Here is a 21,079-nt window from a genome sequence, read left to right on the forward strand (position 1 = left end):
CTATAAAATGAATGGTTTGTCCTCAACTTTAAATGTCACTAGTCATCTTGAACCTGTTTTTTAACTCCCACCGCACCCTGCCAAGGGGCTGATGTGCTGCCCTTTTCCTCCTCCGCTCCACGGAGCGTGCCAGTCCAGGAGAAACTGGATGTGGTGTTGCCCTCTATTGGCCTGTGGGCCCTGCCAGCTTCCCCCCAAGCACTTAACAGAGTTAAGCCCTGAAATCCTGACCTGGCTGCAGTGGGGTGGCCCAGGGTAGCTGCAGCTGGATGTGCAGACCAGGGGCCCCTTGCTCCCACTGTGCAGTCCAGGTGTGCAGGATCCACCTCCACTCAAGAGCATCGTCTGTGTCAGACACGGTGGTTTGCACCTGTAATCAATCGCAGCACTTTGGGAGGACAGGGCAGGTGCATCACCTGAGGTCAGGAGTTTGAGATCAGCCTGACCAACATGATGAAACTCAAACCCCGTTTCTACTAAAAATACAAAGATTAGCCAGGCTTGGTGGCATGCGCCTGTAATCCCAGCTACGTGGGAGGCTGAGGCAGGAGAATTGCTTGAACCTGGGAGGCAGACATTGCACTGAGCCGAGATCGTGCCACTGCACTCCCGCCTGGGTGACAGAGTGAGACTCCGTCTCAAAACAAACAAACAAACAAACAAACAAACAAACAAACAAACAAAAAAAAACTGGGGAAGTCATCATTCAGCCCTCTGTGGTCCTTCCAGATTCCATCCCTGCCAGTGATATTTGGGGATAATACTAGATCTTTCTGTAAGTTAGACAGTGACTTTTACGAAGTTCAGAGTGAGTTCAGAAAAAGTCCTTTGTGCAATTTTTAGTCTTTTTTTTTTCCCCATTTTCCTAAAGGGAACTTTTCTGACTTAATGATTTGCTCGAATGTGACAGCTGACAGTGTCCGTTGCGCTCTGAGATTATTTAGCAGTGCAGCCTCCTCATGCCTTCCAGACAATGAACTGGGAATATTATAAGTGCTCAGTGTATGAGAACACAAACCATATAAACCACACCCTTTCTGGGGCTTGACTTTCCTTAAGGATAATTGACCGTTTATCCCAGGCCTAAATGTATTTTGTATTTTTTCTAGCATTCTATTTCGGTGCAGGAGGAGCAGCAGAACCCTAGTTCTTCTGACTGATGTCCTCGTTTGGGGAAACTCTGAGGACATTAGACTTGGATTCAGTCCAGGCTGATGGCTCAGCACAGAGTGGGTCAGGATTCAGTCCGGGCTTATGGCTCAACACAGAGTGGGTCAGCATGCAGAGGGAGAGGGGGCCGTGGGGGGCAGCCAGGGATCTGCCAAAAGAACATACTGCAAAGTGACGGGACCAGCTCACCGAACAGCATGGCAGTCTCTTTCCTTGTAGCTTTCTCTGTTGGTTACGTCTGTTACGGATCCCCCCAACATGCTTTTCCTCTAAAGCGGGAATTGAAATGTAGTACACACTGCAAATGCTGTCCTTCATCCTTGTTTCTGTATGCCACATTACCCCAAATTATGCAGCACTTTTAAACCTTTTTTCTTAGACTGAAAGTTTTCTGAGCCCAAGCAATATAAACAGGTGCCTTTGACAAGAGTTTGCAGTACCCAGAATCCCTAAATGAGGCCACAGCTGCACCCTGAGCCAGGAAAGGCAGGCACGTAGCGCAGCTTCTGATGCAGTGGACTCCTGCCACGTATTTCATGCAGTAGCTACAAAATTTCAGGCATAGTCTTGAAATAGTTCTGGGTAAGGTGATGTGCCTATCCCATAGTTGTTTAAAGATTCCAAAACTCACAGGAAACTTGAAAGGCCTCAGGCTGTGATGTCTCTGAATAAGACAAAAGAGAATATCAAAGTTGTTGTGATCAAGGGAACAGATTTCACAAACTCTCATCAAGAGGAGGCCGTCATGGTATTTTTCTAATGAAAAGTATTGCGCTGAGCCCAGGTTAGAAGGTTCATCTGAGTGACTCAGAGCTTGGTTTGACAAAGACTCTGTCCCTGCGTCCCTTCAAAGAGGGTCTGGGCGAGCTGCTTGATCGTCCTAAGCAGTTTTCTTGCCACTCCTAAGAAATGGGTTTATGGGCTCCTTGAAAATAGACAGGAAGATGTCCTTATCCATGCATTAAAACAAAAATAACTGCTTAGACGTCTGCCTGAATTCAAAGCTCTTGAGTGGGATGCTCCTCATCTATAAATAAGATAAAATAATTTTTTTAAATTAATGTATTTATTTTTATTTTTTTATTTTTTATTATTATTATACTTTAAGTTTTAGGGTACATGTGCACAATGTGCAGGTTTGTTACATATGTATCTATGTGCCGTGTTGGTGTGCTGCACCCATTAACTCGTCATTTAGCATTAGGTATATCTCCTAATGCTATCCCTCCCCCTCCCCCCACCTGATAAAATCATTTTCAAGCAGGGATCAACCTTAGTATAACCTTAAAAACCTGACCTAAAGGCCTGGCATGGTGGCTCACACCTATAATCCCAGCAGTTTGGTGAGAGGATCGCTTGAGTTCAGGAGTTTGAGACCAGCCTGGGCAACATAGTGAGACCTCCCTTCTCTACTAAAAATCAAAAGAATTAGCTGGGTGTGGTGGCATGCGCCTGGAGTTACAGCTGCTTGGGAGGCTGAGGTGGGAGGGTCGCTTAATTTCGGGAGTTTGAGGCTGCAGTGAGCTATGATTGTACCACAGCACTCCAGCTTGGGTGGCAGAGTGAGACTGTCTCAAAAAAACAAAACAAAAACAATTTGAAAGAAAATTTTTTGGGGGCGTAGGGTTCAATATCATTGCCTTTCCAGATAGCATAATTTTTGGAAAAAATGTTTTCATTTAATCTTTTTATGACTTCTTAAAGAAAATACTGGTTTCATGCTCTTTTATGAAAGCTGAGGCCCATGATGGACCCAAGTTTGTAACATTGATTGCTACAAACTGGAAAAAAACAATCTGAGGCCCCCATTTCAAGTGCCCGTGTTTTTTATTCTGCGTAAGCACATCCTGTTAGGCCACTGAATCCTCACACACTCCCTGCCCTAACTTGTGATCATCTGTGTTTTGCTTTTATTTATTTACTTTTAGAGACAGGGACTCGCTCTGTCACTCAGTGGTGTCATCATAACTCACTGTAACCTTGAACTCCTGCCTCAGCATCCTGAGTGGCTGGGACCACAGGCATGTGCCACCACAGCCGGCTAATCTTTTTATCTTTTGTAAAGATGGGTTTCCCTATGTTGTCCAGGATGGTCTTGACCTCCTGGGCTCAAGTGATCCTCCTGCCTTAGCCTTCTGAGTAGCTGGGACCATAGGCATGTGCCACCATGGCTGGCTAATTTTTTTTATCTTTTGTAGCAATCGGTTTCCCTTATGTTGTTCAGCTGGTCTTGAACTCCTGGGCTCAAGTGATCCACCTGCCTCATTCTCCTAAAGTGTTGGGATTACAGGCATGAGCCATTGTGCCAGGCCAGTCTTTTGCTTTTAAAGCAGCATTCCTGGGGTGGGGGTGGAATAGGCTCAATAGATGTCCTAGTTGTCTGCATATGAGCTGTGTTTGCCTCTCTAAGCAGACGTGGTCTCCAGAGGCAGGTGGCTGCATCCCTAGAACACCTGGGGCTAGGACAGCCCTGACCACATGGGAGGCAGAGGCAGCAGGAGGCGTGAGGAACTAGATTGCTTTGCCTGTGCTCTGCTAAATACCTGGGAGTGGCAGGGGCTGTGCGGACAGCTAGAGAGGGGAACAGAGCTAGAGACGGAGCTCAGCTAGAGACAGAGCAGAGCTAGAGAGGGGAACAGAGCTAGAGATGGAGCAGAGCTAGAGAGGGGAACAGAGCTAGAGAGGGGACTGGAGCTAGAGAGAGGAGCAGAGCTAGAGAGGGGAACAGGCCCTGTGCCATTTAAGGTCTCGCTGAAGCCTCCTTGCCCCTCAGCTGGAAAGCCCTGGAGAGTCATGGTAAAGCTACAATGCTGGCATGTTCTGTGAGAAACCTCCCGACTGTGCCTGGTGCACAGCAGCTGCTCAGCAAACACGAGTTTCCTTTTCTTCTTGACCCAAATGGCAATTGTAGCAGTTACTTGATGGAATAGGCATTCCTGCTGCCTTTTCATCAGGAAGGACACTGAAGACTTAGAATTGAGACTTGCCCAGGAGTGCACGGAAGGCTGGGGGTTGAGCCTGGACTGCAGCCCGGGCCTTCTGACTCTCATCTGTGCTTTTCAGGCCTATCACCACATATGCATGTGAAGATATCCCAGCCCGGATAATCACTATTCCTATAAAGTGCTGATCAGGTCCACCCAGAATGTCCCTCTAATGTTTATAAACATCATGAACAATGGATGAACTGAAATGTAATCACCCGAGTGACTCCTTCAGATACAATCTGAAAAGACACACTTATAATTACTCTTCTTCTTTTGGGGGCCCTGCCTCCTTTTGGTCCCAAGTAATCCTCACCAACTCCTTTAGACAACGGCTAAAATGTTAAGTGTACAAAAGGTGGCTTTCTAGCACTTGAACACTTAATTGTGTGTGTGTACTTTAAGAAGTAGATTTGCTATGAAAAATCTCAGCTAACATTCACTTTTTGGGAGTTAATCTTACCAGAAAAGTTCATAAAATGAATTCTGGTTTTCTAAAATGGCAAGATACTTTATTTGTAAGATCTCGTTACTTTAACACTGCATTGTTAGGTGTGATTTTTGACATCCCAGTAAAGCAAAGCCATAATCTCACCAGATGCCATTTAACTTATGATGCATTTTATCAGATCTTATTTTATACAGTATATTCAATCTTAATATAGATTCTATAGCCCCGGGAACTGTTAGTTTTCAGGACTGCAGAATTATATTGTCTGAGCTTGTGGCGCAAATCCCAGTATACAGATTTCAAATCAGTGAGTCTTGGAGTCTGAGTATTATCATCATGAACGTTTTAGCTCAGTTCATAGGAGGCCACACCCAGAACACCAGAGTCATGGCTGTGATTCCATCGATTTCCTCTAGCCCGTGAGCTCAGTCCACATACCTCAGTGGGGACCCTGGGACAGGTGATCCCACTGGAGCCAGCACCACTCCCAGAAATCCAAGCAGAATGCAAGCTGTATGAAGAGTAGACCAGCAGTTCTCATGCAGGCCACACATTAGCAACACTTGGGGGAGTTTTTTAAGAAACACCCATGACAGCCGGGCATGGTGGCTCACGCCTGTCATCCCAGCACTTTGGGAGGCTGAGGTGGGCAGATCATCTGAGGTCAGGGGTTTAAGACCAGCCTGGCCAACATGGCAAAACCCTGTCTCCACTAAAAATACAAAAAGTAGCCAGGTGTGGTGGTGGGCACTTGTAATCCCAGCTACTTGGGAGGCTGAGGCAGGAGAATTGCTTGCACCTGGGAGGCGGAGGTTGCAGTGAGCTGAGATTGTGCCACTGCACTCCAGCCTGGGTGACAGAGCAAGACTCTGTCTCAAAAAAATAAAAGAGTAAGTCACATCTTACATGGATGGCAGCAGGCAAAGAGAGGGCTTGTGCAGAGAAACTCCTGTTGTTAAAATCATCAGATCTTGTGAGATCTATTCACTATTACAAGAACAGCACGGGAAAGGCCCACCCCCATGATTCAATCATCTCCCACTGGGCCGCTCCCACAATACATGAGAATTATGGGAGCTACACGATGGGATTTGGGTGGGGACACAGCCAAACCATATCATTTTGCCCTGACCCCTCCCAAATCTCATATCTTCACATTTGAAAACCAATCATGCCTTCCCAACAGTCCCCCAAAGTCTTAACTCATTTCAGCATTAACCCAAAAGTCTACAGTCTAAAATCTCATCCCAGAGAAGGCAAGTCCCTTCCACCTATGAGCCTGTAAAATCAAAAACAAGTTAGTTACTTCCTAGATACAATGGGGGTAACAGGCATTGGGTAAATATAGCCACTCCAAATGGGAGAAATTGGCCAAAACAAAGGGGCTACAGGCCCCATGCAATTCCAAAATCCAGCAGGACAGTGAAATCTTAAAGCTCCAAAATGATCTCCTTTGACTCCATGTCTCACATCCAGGTCACGCAGATGCAAGAGGTGGGTTCTCATGGTCTTGGGTAGCTCTGTCCCTGTGGCTTTATAGGATACAGCCTCCCTCCTGGCTGCCTTCACAGGCTGGTGTTATCTGCAGCTTTGCCAGGCACAGGGTGCAAGATGTCAGTGGATCTGGGCTCTGGAGGATGGTGGCCCTCTTGTCACAGCTCCACTAGGCGGTGTCCCAGTAGGGACTCTGTGTGGGGCTCCATCCCCACATTTCCCTTCTGCACTGCCCTAGTGGAGGTTCCCCATGAGAGCCCTGCCCCTGCAGCAAACTTCTGCCTGGACATCCAGGTATTTCCATACATTCTCTGAAATCTAGGCGGAGGTTCCGAAACCCCAATTCTTGACTTACGTGCGTTGGCAGGCTCAACACCACATGGAAGCTGTCAAGGCTTGAGACTTGCACCCTCTGAAGCCATGGCCCAAGCTCTGTGTTGGCTCCTTTCAGCCATGGTTGGAGTGGCTGGGACTCAGGGCACCAATTCCCTAGGCTGCACACAGCATGGGGATCCTGGGCTTGGCCCAGGAAACCACTTTTTCCTCCTAGGCCTCTGGGCCTGTGATGGGAAGGGCTGCCAAGACCTCTGACATGCCCTGGAGACATTTTCGTCATTGTCTTGGGGGTTAACATTCAGTTCCTCTTTGCTTATGCAAATTTCTGCAGCCAGCTTAGATTTCTCCTCAGAAAATGGGATTTTCTTTTCTATTGCATTGTCAGGCTACAAATATTCCAAAGTTTTATGCTCTGCCTCCTCTATAAGGCTGAATGCCTTTACCAGCACTCAAGTCACATCTTGAATTCTTTGCTGCTTAGAAATTTCTTCTGCCAGATACCTTAAATCATCTCTCAAGTTCAAAGTTCCACAAATCTCTAGGGCAGGGGCAAAATGCCACCAATCTGTTGGCTAAAACTAACAAGAGTCACCTTTGCTCCAGTTCCCAACAAGTTCCTCATCTCTATCTGAGACCACCTCAGCCTGGACCTTATCATTCATATCACTATCAGCATTTTTGTCAAAGCCATTCAACAAGTCTCTAGGAAGTTCCAAACTTTTCCACATTTTCCTGTCTTCTTCTGAGCCCTCCAAACTGTTCCAGCCTCTGCCTGTTACCCAGCTCTGAAGTTGCCTCCACATTTTCAGTTATCTTTTCAGCAGTGCTCCACTCAAAAGAGAAGCGATTCCACTGAAGGAGCTCAGCCATCTGGGAGTTCCCATGGCAGACATCTGTTAGGATCTCACCCTTACCTGCCCCTTGAGGTAGGCCTGGAACATTACTGGGCTCCTTTTCCCACTGCACCTTTGGCACATTCTCTGGTTCTCCCTTGGAGCACGCTCCCTCTAGGACATGTTACAACCCTTTCACTGACGCCTTCCTGGACAACCGATTCCAAAATGCTGCCTCTATTCATTTAATGTTTATTATAACTCTTCATGTGTTCCACAGAAGTCTGTGTTGATTCCAGACTGCCTTAGGCTATGTTTTGGGGTTTCCAGCCTTCGTGAGTCTTACCTCTTTGTGTAGGAACTGTCTTCTACTTTGGAGATGAGCAGGCCCTCAGTTGATGCCCACTGAATTGAACTGAAAGACTAGCCAGAGATCAATGTTGAGTTTTAATGTGGATTGTATATTTCCATCATATGACAACACTGTGTTGGCGGGGGTTGGGGCATAGAACAGGGCAGTTGAGAGTGGCCTCTTTTTATTTTGGGGTGCTTCAGTTTGTCAAGAGACTGTATAAAAAGCATGCATCGGGCTACCAAGTTTGACCAACATGCTTGTGTAAGCTGTGTTCTGTAATATCCAAGGAAAGAAAATGAATTACGTGAATATTAAGTGATGCTTCTGAGAAGTTCAGCTTCTTACCCAAGACAGAGATGGATAGAGGTCAGGCATGAAGGCATTTAAGCTGAGAAAAGGAGAGTTTTTTTAGTTGACAGTCGGAAAGTTGCTGGCTGTTAATGGATGCCAGTCATTTGTGTTGGGACTCAGCTGTGTTGTTCAGTAAGAATTTCAGTGCAGCAGAGGTGGGCCGAGTACTTCCTGTGCCGGCCAGTGAGCTGGCTGCTGGTGGAGACGTGAAAGAAAGAAGCCACCCTGCCCTCACCGGGCTTCCAGACGGGCAGGTGGTGAGGTGGGGTGGAGATGTGAGGGTGGAATGGAAAGAATGAGAAGTAAAAGGACACTTTGTAATCTGACCCTGCTCCAGCAACTGTGGAAGCGTTTCAGGGTAGACACCTGTGAGGCTTTCCAGCCAAAGGCAGGTGGATACAGATAGGCTGTCCTTGAGAAGGCGGCAGCACATGGTGCTTCTGTCTGAATAGGAGCTTGTGCCAAAGGCCAGCGGTCCCCCCAGACGGTCATGTTCCTTCTTGTCTCTTCATCTATGTGATTCCTTTCCCATGACTGGGAGCGAGTATTTCCTCTGAGCCCACACTCCCTAGGCCTGGCCCTGGCTCCCTGCTAAGACCAGCTTAGCTCCCTCCTCACAGAGGTTTCCATGGGGCTGGTTGATCCCTGGCCTCTCATCCTCGCCAGGCCTTATGGGTCCTCTGCTCCCTGCCTGTGCGCTCTGCAGGGCTCTGCACCCCTTTAGGGCGAGGGTGTTACCATCTTCTACTCCATTACTAGCATGTGCACCAGCTCAAGACTTTCTCACTCATAATTCTACTTGCCACAAGACTGTGGAGCTGAGCGGTTAGATTGGAGGGCAGAACTCCAGGCCCACTGTGGCCAGGTCGTCCTGAAATTGCTCTTGGGCTGTGCCTCTCCTGTGTCTCTCCGGGCTGTTCTGTGTGGGAGATGGAAAACTGGATTAGGCCAACCATTGAGGGGACCGGGTGGGCCTGTTGAGGCCATCTGCTCTTGTTGCTCCCTAGAAAGCCATAACTTCTTGATTTCAGAGCTACCTCACCTTTACTGCAGAGGGTTAGCCCTAGGCAATGACTCTGTAATTTCAGGTCCAAAGACACATCTAACAGCTGATGTGACAATGGAGAGCCTCGTGTGTAAACACTGAACATGAGTGTGGGCGCACATCTTCCTTACTCAGATCTGAAATGATAGCCAGAGGGGTTTGAGGTGAATGAAACCCTTTGCCCTACACAGAGGCCCCTCTGAGATTCCTGCTGAGCACAGACGGAGACACTTGGTGCCCTTGGGGGCAGCAGATACTAACAGGGAGGGGCCCGTGCATTATTTTCCACCTCTTGTCCTCTCTCAGAGTGCTGAGCAGATCACTGCACTGTGCAGGAGTTTTAACGACAGTCAGGCCAACGGCATGGAAGGACCACGGGAGAGTCAGGATCCTCCTCCAAGGCCTCTGGCCCGCCACCTCTCTGATGCAGACCGCCTCCGCAAAGTCATCCAGGAGCTTGTGGACACAGAGAAGTCCTACGTGAAGGTAAGGGAAGAGCTGGGCACTTGTGCATTCGTGCCTCTTTGCTGATGGCGAGTGGTATGCTGGCAGAGGTCCTCAGATCACCTCTGCCCAGGACACCTGCCACTCCCCAGGGGGGGACACTTGTTCCTTAAATCAGTGAATTGCTCAAGGAAGGGAGGGGAGGAGTGAGAGGGTGGAAGAGCTGAGGAGACTCAGAAAAAAATTAGATCCTTGGCTTATTTTGTTACCAAGGTAGCTTTCACTATGGAAACAGATGTTCTGGTTTATCATTTGCAATCTGCGGGAAGGGAGTCTGTACTGGTTTAGTATAAGGGGAGAGAGATCATTTTAGGTGATGAGGAACTTGGGAACAATCTGTACATACTGACGGCTGATCCAGGCCCTACAGTCCCGGTGGTGGCCCGGGCCAGCCCTGCCTGGTGGTTGTCATCGGGTAGAACTGGGACGCACGCACTGGGGAGTGGTCAGCATGTGGGAATATCCTTGCACCATTATGAAGAGTCAGTTGCCGAGTATCTTGAGTACCCGAAGAATTCATTTATCCATCTCATAAGCCCCCAGTCAGTGGTTTGAGAAAGATTTTATGAAGAATACAGGAGTCTGGGGAGCAGAGTTCTTTTGCTTTGTTTCCTGGAGCTTTGGGACCATTTGAAGCTCGCTTCGTTTGTCAGTTACTGAAGCAGCGCGGCACGGTGCGGTGGGCTGAGGGTCCAGGCCTGGCTTTGCCTCCGTCTGGCTGCATGGTGGACAGCCCCCTTCAACTCCCTTATTTGGGGTCTGAGACACTCGGTCCCCCTTCTTCTCTAAATGTCTTCCAACTCTGATGTGCTGAGTCCATGAATTAAGGCTTGGCACACACATGTGGCTATTACCTTTCTCTGCAAGACAGATCTCAGCTTCCCCTTTTGTTGATGTCACTGTTTTACCTGGACTTCACGAACTAAGGCCTTATTCACAGGTAGTTTCCCAAAGCCCCTTCTTTTGGTCTCAAAGGGGAGAAAGAAAAGTTAGGAGAGATGACAGTTTAGTTTCATTTTCCATTATGTCTTGTCCTGCATCTAGGGTGTGGAAATGAAGTGAACAGCGAGGCTGTTCAGACTCAAGTTCTGAATAATCCCGTCTCCACAGTCACCTTTTTCCAAGTCGCTGTGTGGTTGTGTAGATATTTTGGAAGCTTCAGAGCCCTTCTGACATCTTGAGAATAGTCATGGAGCTCTTGCCGCCAGAGTCAAGGGCAGAGTTGACAGGAGAATCGATGTCCCTTTTTGTTAATAGTGTTGTTAGAGTTTTCCTATTAGGCCACGCTGCACCGGGAGGGTCATTTCAGTGACAGGCTGGCAGGGTACTCAGATGGTGTCATGTGTGAAGTAGACAAGGACCGACTCTCCCTTCTCTCTGCAAGAAACCTGCACTTTGTTTTCTTAGGGCCCCCTGGGTTGCAGCCCTTTGCCCCCCGCAGCTCTGCGCGGACCTGACCTTGCTGCCCAGTAAGTCCTCCTGGGCAGCACCAGCCTGTGAGGAATGACTGCCAGGCCCCAACACCCTCGGGCAAAATAACCCACACTTGGCGCCTGTTGTGATTCACACACACACCACCGTTTCTTAATTTCTTTTTTGTTGCTGACGTTTAACACAGAATCTTGTCATTTTTTAACCTGGATCCCCTGCATGCTCCTTGAAATCTTTGACATCTGTGTGTTCCCTGAGATATGATTCAGTAACTTCTGTCATCTCCCTTCTCTGAGCGGTCTGGCGTGGAATATGGTGAGGGAAGGCCAGGGAGGTTTTTATGGTGAAAGCATCCATGTCACAGGCCTTGCCTTTTGCTCTCCGAACTAAGGCCAGAAAGTTCTGGGGGCGCTTTGGGCTTTATAAAGCTCTGGGTCTTAGATTCCCCTCTGGGGAAGTGAGGGAGTTATTATAGCTGACTTTGCAGTCAACTGCCTCTAGTATTTTAGGACTCAAAATTCTTCAGAATAAAAATCTTTTCTATCACTAAACTATGTCCTGGTCTTGCCTTCAAATTAGTATTATTATTATTTTGGAGATGGAGTCTCGCTCTGTCACCCAGGCTGGAGTGCAGTGGCACGATCTTGGCTCACTGCAACCTCTACCTTCTGAGTTCAAGTGATTCTCCTGCCCCAATCTCCTGAGTAGCTGGGACTACAGGCACAGGCCACCACACCCAGCTATTTTTTTTTTTTTTTCTTTTTTAGTAGAAACAAGCTTTCACCATGTTGGCTTGGCTGGTCTTGAACTCCTGACCTCAGGTGATCCACCTGCCTCTGCCTCCCAAAGTGCTGGGATTACAGGCATGAGCCACCACGCCCGGCTTTGCTTCAAATTATTAAACGAAATCTTTCGCTCATGGGTTTTGTAACTGCAGTCTACTCCCACTATACTGTCCTGCTAGAACCTTGTTTGCAAGAGACCCAAATATGGCTTAGAGTTTAGCCATTAGAGCTGCAGCTCTGTGGGAATTTTTTTATTGCCTTTGAATATGTGAGTTTGAGATTCTTTGAATCAGTCAACCCCAAAGTTGAAGGGCTCCCCAGATCTTGACCCTCCCAGCTCCACGCTGGACCTCTCACTGTGCTCCCTGAGGCAGAAGAAGCCAGGACCTAGGGTGCACCTGATATCAGTGCCACCCAGACCCCCTTCCTCTGCAGGGAAGTGAGTGCCCCTGCTGCAGTGGCCCAAAGAAAGGGTGTTTCTATCACCAAGACACTTACCTAAGCAGAGGGAATGATTGAGCTGTAAAGGTGTGGAATCCAGCTGTTGCCTGTATTGTGATATTAACCTCTTTGAATTAGGTGAGCAACAATCACTACTTTTGGGGTCAGGAATTTCAACAAAGGCTGGGTGTGGTGGCTCACGCCTGTAATGCTAGCACTTTGGGAGGCCAAGGCAGGAGGATCATCTGAGGTCAGGAGTTCGAGACCAGCCTGACCAACATGGTGAAACCCTGCCCCTACTAAAAATACAAAAATTAGATGAGTGTGGTGGAGCACACCTGTAGTCCCAGCTACGTGGGAGGCTGAGGCAGGAGAATCTCTTGAACCCAGGAGGCAGAGGTTGCAGTGAGCTGAGATCGCGCCACTGCACTCCAACTTGGGTGACAGAGCAAGACTCTGTCTCGGAAAAAAAAAAAAGTTTCAACAAGGCATAAACTTCATTATCCTGATGGGAGCCTTGGGGAGCTGCTGCCAGGTTGCTGCTACCCAAATCTCATGGGTATTTTGGAGACTAAAGCGTTGAAGACACTTTCTTCTATTTCCTTTCAGGATCTGAGCTGCCTCTTTGAATTATACTTGGAGCCACTTCAGAATGAGACCTTTCTTACCCAAGATGAGGTAAATAACATCACCTTCCTTCTGTCCAGTGATCCACGGTTAGTCTCTGTTTGCCTTTTAGCAGAACTCCTATGAGTATCTCTACTGATCCCAAAAGAACATCCCAAGACTTAAGGGTCTTCTGACAGTCCCAGGCATAGCCTCCTCCTAAACCACTGCTGTGGCCTCGGCTGCATGACCCGGTGGCAGAGCGTTTACAAAGGCAGAGGGACGGTTATGGTCTTTTTGAGGTAGAAGAGAGTGTGATCAGAAATTCCTTTTCAATACATACCTTTGTAATGTGAAACCACATAATTAGTTCTTTTCTGCTGACTTACATTTTTCTTGATTTGAATTCTTGAATTTTACATCCACTTAAAAATTTATTGTAGAAATAGAGAATTATGGGGGATGGAGCTGTGAAACTTTCTATGTATGAGCCATATCCCATAATGAACGTGCTGTCTTCTTAAAGGATTCACTTTCTGTCTGCTTTTCCGTGAAGAATTTCCTTGTGATTTATTTGTGGGCCTAAGAGTTAGCGTGGTGTCCTGAACTTCATGGCTAATCCCCTCATTTCAAATCCTGATCTTCACATAGATGGAGTCACTTTTTGGAAGTTTGCCAGAGATGCTGGAGTTTCAGAAGGTGTTTCTGGAAACCCTGGAGGATGGGATTTCAGCATCATCTGACTTTAACACCCTAGAAACCCCCTCACAGTTTAGAGTAAGTATCTCAGATTTAGGCTTAAAGTAAAAATACGTGGCTGTGCTGCACAATTCTCTCATGAGAAATAATTTCTTGTCCTGTGACTATTGACTGTTTATTGTCCTGTGACTATTTCCTTGCACTGTTTTCCTCTGGCAGGTGGTAAAGGAAGGCTGTTATTTTTTTTTCCTGGTGCACGTGCTTTTGGTAGTCAGAAGTCCGGCAGCATCTCCCGCCTGGTTGTTGACGACGCACGAGCTCTTTTCCCAGCTGCTGTGAAGGATATGCAGGGTGGTTGCTTCTGAAACCAGAGCTCCTACCCTGCGCCCAATCCTGCTTCCCTCTGGTCATGTGGATCTGGGATTAAGAGAATAGGTTTCTAATTGCTGGGCTCAAGCCCTCTCTTCTGTGAAGCACCAGTGCTCCATAGCATCCGTGTAAGCCGCAGTGTGGCAGGAAGCCCCTCCAAGGGGACCTGGAACCATACGGACAGCATCACTCTCCCCAAGCAATGCAGAGTCGGCTTTATTAATGAACCTCTCAGATTGTTTACATCCCACCTTGTCAGCTGTATTTTTATAGAACTTTCTTTGTTTCTTGTCCTTGGATTGCACACTGTCAGTAGGCTCTGCTGCTGGAAACTTTGCAGTCAAGCCAGAGACCTGCCAGGGGAGTGCCTGGGTTGTTCCCCACCTCCTGTGTGGATGGAGCAGGTCTGAACTGCTCTAAGGCATTAGTGCTATGGAATCTGACAGAAGCCACAGGGCCATCAAATGCCATAAGCCAGCACGCATTGATTAAACCATGTCTGATTTGACTTTCCCCTCTGCCCTTCTAGAAACTACTGTTTTCCCTTGGAGGCTCTTTCCTTTATTATGCGGACCACTTTAAACTGTACAGTGGATTCTGTGCTAACCATATCAAAGTACAGAAGGTTCTGGAGCGAGGTAAGTTGCTTACGCCTTTTATAGGTTTTTTTTCTTTCTTTTTTTGTTTGCATTTTTAACTGTTAGTAAAGGGTAAATCTGCATTTAACAAGTAGAGAGTAAGTGCAATTTTGATGTATTAAGGTCCATCCTTGACCTTGATAGTGACAAATATTAAAGGGAAAGGTTTCTGTTTCTGTCAGTTTATTGGTAGCCGGGAACAAGTGTGCCTAAGAGCAGAGATGTTGCTTTGCCAAGTGTCACTTTGCTGTCAGTTACATCTGGATTTTTTTCTTGCCAAATTCCTTTCTCTAAAAACTTGCAACCCCAAACCCTAGATGAGAGTAGAAAGAAATGCATGCTATGGTGTTTTTTGTTTGTTTGTTTGTTCTCCTTGTTAATCTTCTTAAGCCTGAGGAGCCACAACAACCTACTACCAAACTCACAAGAAGTGTGTCAGCTGAAAGTAAAGTCTCTCTGGTGCAACCGGAAAGAGCTCACATTTCCCAAAGGTTGCTCTTCGGTGTTTCCCTCTGCGCGGGCCTGGAGGGCACCTGGAAGTTTATCCTGATGCCCTTAGTGCTCATTCATGTCCACGGATGCAGCTCTGCCATTGGATTTTAATCCAGAAATCATGGTATCCCAGAAGAAAAGCCCCATGTTTAAAAACTGGGGTCTTAGAGTGCTTCAAATGAGCAAGACCCAGCCCAAATCCATCTTCTCCAGTTGCTTTAGACAGTTGTCTGAAGTCTCTTGCCATTTCCTCCCACAAACACCCTCTTTTTAATTAAATTTAATTAATTAATTTTAAAAATGTAAAAATATTTGTAGAAATGGGTCTCACTGTGTTGCCCAGGCTGGTCTCGAACTCCTGGCCTCAAGTAATCCTCCCATCTAGGCCTCCCAAAGTGCTGGGATTATAGGCATGGGCCACCACTCCTGGCCCACAAGCACCTTTGTATTGACAGTCTATAGTACAATGAAAGCATACCAATGTACTTGTCAATACATATTGACAGTCAATGCAGTACTATGAAAGCATACCAATGGCTTGCTCCGTTCCTCCTTTGTCATAAAGAGAGGTCCTCTCACCACCTACTTGGCCTGGTAATCACATTCAAAATGGTATTGCATCTTCTAGAATGTTGTAGATTTTGATCTTACAACACAATCCCAAATAAGGGTGTATCTTCCTTCAGAGTAGCTGCATTCCAAGCAACTGGGCATCCAATGCCAACTGGTGGAATCCAAGTAGCACTCGTGTATCCGCTGGTACTCAAACCAAATGCACCTGGATTCCTGTATACACCCTTCATGGCACTCAGACAAAGGGGCAGTTTTCACTGCCAGAGAGGGTCCTACTGCCATGCCTGGTAGAAGGGAGCTGTGGCTGTAGGTATGTGAAAGGTGAATCTGCTTGGAGCTGTGGAGTGAAGGCTGTAGGCTGCAGTGCTGTCACCTTACTTTACAGGAGAAAAGATACTGCTTTCCAGATAGCCCTTAAGTGTACAGAATAGGAATAAGAAACAACTAGAGTGAGGCCAGTGGGAAAAATACTGGTTTATTTTCCTTTATGAAATTTTTGTGGGTATGTTGTATTGCTTAATGGCTTTTTTGATGTTTTTTTGAGATGGAGTGTCACTTTGTTGCCTAGGCTAGAGTGCAGTGGCGCGATCTTGGCTCACTGCAACCTCCACCTCAGGAGTTCAGGTGATTCTCCTGCCTCAGCCTCCTGAGTAGCTGGGATTACAGGCGCCCACCATCATGCCCGGCTAATTTTTTTATTTTTAGTAGAGACGGGTTTCACCATGTTACTCAGGCTGGTCTCGAACTCCTGACCTCAGGTGATCTGCCCACCTCAGCCTCCCAAAGTGCTGGGATTACAGGCGTGAGCCACCGCACCTGGCCATGCTTCATGGCTTTTAATGAATTGTTTGAAACTCACTTTTTAGGCCACCTATAACAATATTTCTCATGGGTATGCATGAAATGTCTTTAAAGTCAGACATTCCTGCATTTTGAGTCAGTGTTACTCTTTGGCGTGCAGGCTGCATTCCATCCTCCGAAGCTCCCAACACTCCAGGGCTCTGTCAGGGCTGTGAGGCGGAATCCCACGCTGACAGCTGGGTGCCTGACCCGCTGATGTGTTGGGGTTTTTATTAAAGAATGGCATTAGGAGGACTATAGAAATGGATGATCTATAAATATTAAAAGAGAAATGAAGAATTCACCCCACTGTGCTCTTCTAAGGTCTTTTATCCATCTGCTTGTAGCTAAAACTGACAAAGCCTTCAAGGCTTTTCTGGACGCCCGGAATCCCACCAAGCAGCATTCCTCCACGCTGGAGTCCTACCTCATCAAGCCTGTTCAGAGAGTGCTCAAGTACCCGCTGCTGCTCAAGGAGCTGGTGTCCCTGACGGACCAGGAGAGCGAGGAGCACTACCACCTGACGGGTGAGGAGGCGGCGGCACCTCCGGGCGAGGGCCTGCACGGGGCGGCAAGGGGCTGTCAGCTCACCTCTTCCCTGCCTAGTGGCACGTCCTAAATCACTTTTCAGTTCTGTGATGGTTAATCTTAGGTTTCATGTGAATATGTGAACGTAGCTAGGTGTCTGGTCACTCCTTTAGAGCTTACAAAATACTTGGGTAAAAATGATCTCATCCGGGTAGCCGCATACTCCTCCTTTGCAGGGATGATTCTGTCTTCACTCTCAAAATAAGTAAATTACCTTAGGTCACGTGGCTGTGAAACAGTGCCGCTGGAACTGAAAATCAGGCCTATTTTCCTACCACTTGGTTAAGTTTTGTGGGGTTCGCCGCCCGAGCTGCTGGTCGGATTTGTTGGGTGAGGCTCCACCTTGTGGAGATCTCTGAGCAGAGCTCGGCTTCGAAACCAAACTCCCAGTGATGGGTTATGCTTTCAAGTCGCTGCTGGTGTGTTACTGTTTGAACCTCTGAAATTACTGGCCTGAGACACAATTTGTCAAAAACACAAAGCCTTGCAGTTTGATAGTAAATAGAGGATCCTTAAAGAGGGGCTTTATTTGGGTTGGAGATAGTGATTTGTTCATATGTTGAAACTAGGAGGTCCAGTTAAACCATATGTAATAAAATTTATGGGGAGAGGGACTTATTAACACTTTAGTATTACTGAATAATAAATACTGAGAAGAGCGTAAATTAAACTGGCTCTTTTTCCATGACAAGCATACTTTGGTATCAAAATCAACAAGAGGAAAGCATTTTTGTATGACACTTAAATTCTATAAGTAAATAATACAAATTATGTTCAGCATTCATACTGTGTAAAAACTTCATTTTGTATTAAGATGATCTTTAGAAGGGTTTGATTTAAAAAACTTCCTTCCAAACTTCCCTCCAGATAGAATTAAAATGTTGAATTGGGAGAAAAAAAGTATAAAGAATACTGAATTTAAAAGTGACCTAAAATTTTGCCTTTTGGTTTTCATAAAATAATGTATCCCTCATATTCCCTCATGGAAAGTTATGAACATATACCATATATAAATGCAAACAATTGTTCTGTCAGTCATGTACGGGGGTGTTTTAAAGTTCCATTTAAACCTAGATCCCAGTTCCCAGAAGGGGAAGCCAAACTCGAGAGCTGGTGCCCTAAGCCCAGCCAGACTTGGGTTTGAAGCCTGGCTCCATTCTTGTGTTTTCCTCTCTGGAACTCTGGCAGAATATCCTGCACTCACTTTTCTCATCTGTAAAATGGGATTGATTAGTCTTTGAGTTATTGTGGGCACTAAATGAGATGATTCACAGAAATCACCTGTCGTGATCCTTGCTAAGTAGAAAGTGCTCCAGAAATGTCAGTTGTTATTAGTGATACTTTTCTTTTTTTTTGAGACGGAGTCTCGCTCTGTCGCCCAGGCTGGAGTGCAGTGGCGCAATCTCGGCTCACTGCAAGCTCCACCTCCCGGGTTCACGCCATTCTCCTGCCTCAGCCTCTCCGAGTAGCTGGGACTACAGGCGCCCGCCACCACGCCCGGCTAATTTTTTTGTATTTTTTAGTAGAGACGGGGTTTCACCGTGGTCTCGATCTCCTGACCTCATGATCCGCCCGCCTCGGCCTCCCAAAGTGCTGGGATTACAAGCATGAGCCACTGCGCCCGGCCTATTAGTGATACTTTTCACTGCTACTCTGCCTCATTTCAAAAAGAATTTGAAGTAGGAGATAATTTTGCTGTTCTTCATTCTAAGGGCTGGGCTACAGTGGGCTGTTGTGACTTATTCTGAATGTAATGCTCCTGCTAGTGGGAACTGGTCTGGAATCCTGAGTTGAATCTTGACTCCATTCATTATTACTGTTGGATAGAATCTAAAACAAATAACAGTTATGAAATAAATATGATTTCATATCTTGCAGAAGCACTAAAGGCAATGGAGAAAGTAGCGAGCCACATCAATGAGATGCAGAAGATCTATGAGGATTATGGGACAGTGTTTGACCAGCTGGTAGCTGAGCAGAGCGGAACAGAGAAGGAGGTCCGTGAGGCATCTGCACTCTGGGAGCCTGGTGCATGTGGTGTGGGGTCTGTAGGTGACCTTCTAGATAGGCTGCCCTGTTAGGACTCTCCTGGAGGAGAAAATGCCCAAGATTTTCTTGATAACAATGTGTCTAATGAACTATACAATTTACATATAGACATATCATAAAATTCATTACACTGGTTTAAAATATAACCTATGTCACGTTCACATTGGCTGGAACATCCGTGGAGGGTGAGCTGGCAGAGGGTGGGGTGGAGAAAGGACGTGGGAACTGGCGTGTGAAGTCTGGGGCTTTTCCTTTTTGATTTTGCCTTTTTTTTTTTTTTAACATCAAATATTGGTGGTTACCTGCTTATTTATAAAATTAGTCTGAGCAGGATTTGACATTTTCTGTATTTTTCCTTTTTATCTGATTGCTTAATTTAGAATCTTGTGCTTCTAAAGCCGGCATGCAGGAAGTAGCATAGTTTAGGTAGAAAATGGCAGGAACAGGAAAGAGCTGGAGATCAGTCCTTCACTCTGGCCAGCTTCAATGCTGGTGCTTTTATCAGCAGCCCAAATGGAGCTCAGAGGTGATGGATGTACTAGATCCCAGGGGAAAGCTTACAAAAGGCACTCTGGAAGAACCACAGACACTGGGTAGAGTTCATCTTATGGAAACTGAGTTGGTCGCAAGGCATGTCTCACCTACATATGTGTGCACTGGAGCAAAATGCCTTCACCTTTATGTTATTGATCAGACACTTGGGTGCTTAGCTCATATTTTCAAAACCTCCACTGTTTAAGGCCCCACGTTTACAGGTATCATAAAAATTAAACCAGCTGTGCTTGCATTTTAGCAGTGACTGTGTGTACATCACTATCCAACAAGAGATGATCTAGCCTGGGATTTCCATATCTTCCTTACCTCCTGTTTTTACAATCTAGGTAACAGAACTTTCGATGGGAGAGCTTCTGATGCACTCTACGGTTTCCTGGTTGAATCCATTTCTGTCTCTAGGAAAAGCTAGAAAGGACCTTGAGCTCACAGTATTTGGTTAGTATTCCATTCAGAAGAATGCAGACTGAACAGAGGCTGGGATTACGGAAGAATTTCACTAGCCACACCAGTCCAGCTCACTCCTGAGCTCCAGGAGTCAGAATTGCTATAATGGTTGGGGACTTAACAGGGCCAGCCCCCAACTATTTGAAACTCCGGCATCGCTCTGCATCCTCATTATCTTGTTCTCCCTTCTGCTGCTTGGCTCAGGCCAAGTGTTACAGGAACAGATCCCTGAGGCTATTTTGAAACTTGCTATCTTTTCTTTTTCGTTTTTTGAGACGAGGTTTTGCTCTTGTTTGCCCAGGCTGGAGTGCAATGGTGTGATCTCTGCTCACTGCAACCTCTACCTCCCGGGTTCAAGCGATTCCCCTGCCTAAGCCTCCTGAGTAGCTGGGATTACAGGTGCTCACCACCACGCCTGGCTGATTTTTTTATTTTTAGTAGAGATGGGGTTTCACCATGCTGGCCAGGCTGGTCTCGAACTCCTGACCTCAGGTGATCCTGTCTCAGCCTCCCAGGGTGCTGGGATTACAGGCATTAGCCACCGTGCCTGGCCAGAAAACTATCTATCTTTTTTTTTTTTTTTTTTGGAGACGGAGTCTCGCTCTGTCACCCAGGCTGGAGTGCAGTGGCGCAATCTCGGCTCACTGCAAGCTCCACCTCCCGGGTTCACGCCATTCTCCTGCCTCAGCCTCTCCGAGTAGCTGGGACTACAGGCGCCCGCCACCACGCCCGGCTAATTTTTTGTATTTTTAGTAGAGATGGGGTTTCACCGTGGTCTCGATCTCCTGACCTCATGATCCGCCCGCCTCGGCCTCCCAAAGTGCTGGGATTACAAGCGTGAGCCACCGCGCCCGGCAGAAAACTGCTATCTTAATAGTCCGCTGTATTTCGAGATGTTTTAGTTCTCTCTGAGAGTTGGGAGAGCAAGTGACAGTATATTGTCACTGAGATGAACACAGTGTCCTCAGCTTTCAATAAAACAAAGAGTTTAAAAAAGCCAAGATCAACTTCTAATAGTAGCTTTTAAATAAGCAGGTGCTTCTGCA

At 46.8% G+C, this 21,079-nt stretch overlaps 1 protein-coding gene across 4 annotated transcripts in view; it reads left to right on the forward strand.

Annotated features, from left to right (window-relative positions):
* TIAM2 (TIAM Rac1 associated GEF 2) overlaps positions 1 to 21,079 on the forward strand; it is a 168,646-nt gene that overhangs the window by 141,689 nt on the left and 5,878 nt on the right. For all 4 annotated transcript variants that reach the window (XM_032160946.2, XM_058435617.1, XM_032160955.2 and 1 more), the window contains 7 exons: positions 9,326 to 9,505; positions 12,790 to 12,858; positions 13,438 to 13,563; positions 14,384 to 14,492; positions 16,745 to 16,924; positions 18,864 to 18,982; positions 19,916 to 20,024. In XM_032160946.2, the coding sequence (XP_032016837.1) occupies positions 9,326 to 9,505; positions 12,790 to 12,858; positions 13,438 to 13,563; positions 14,384 to 14,492; positions 16,745 to 16,924; positions 18,864 to 18,982; positions 19,916 to 20,024 (892 nt within the window). The remainder of the gene's footprint in view (positions 1 to 9,325; positions 9,506 to 12,789; positions 12,859 to 13,437; positions 13,564 to 14,383; positions 14,493 to 16,744; positions 16,925 to 18,863; positions 18,983 to 19,915; positions 20,025 to 21,079) is intronic.

The sequence above is a fragment of the Hylobates moloch genome, unplaced genomic scaffold (genome assembly GCF_009828535.3).
Source record: "Hylobates moloch isolate HMO894 unplaced genomic scaffold, HMol_V3 SCAFFOLD_2, whole genome shotgun sequence".
Taxonomy (NCBI): Eukaryota; Metazoa; Chordata; class Mammalia; order Primates; family Hylobatidae; genus Hylobates; species Hylobates moloch.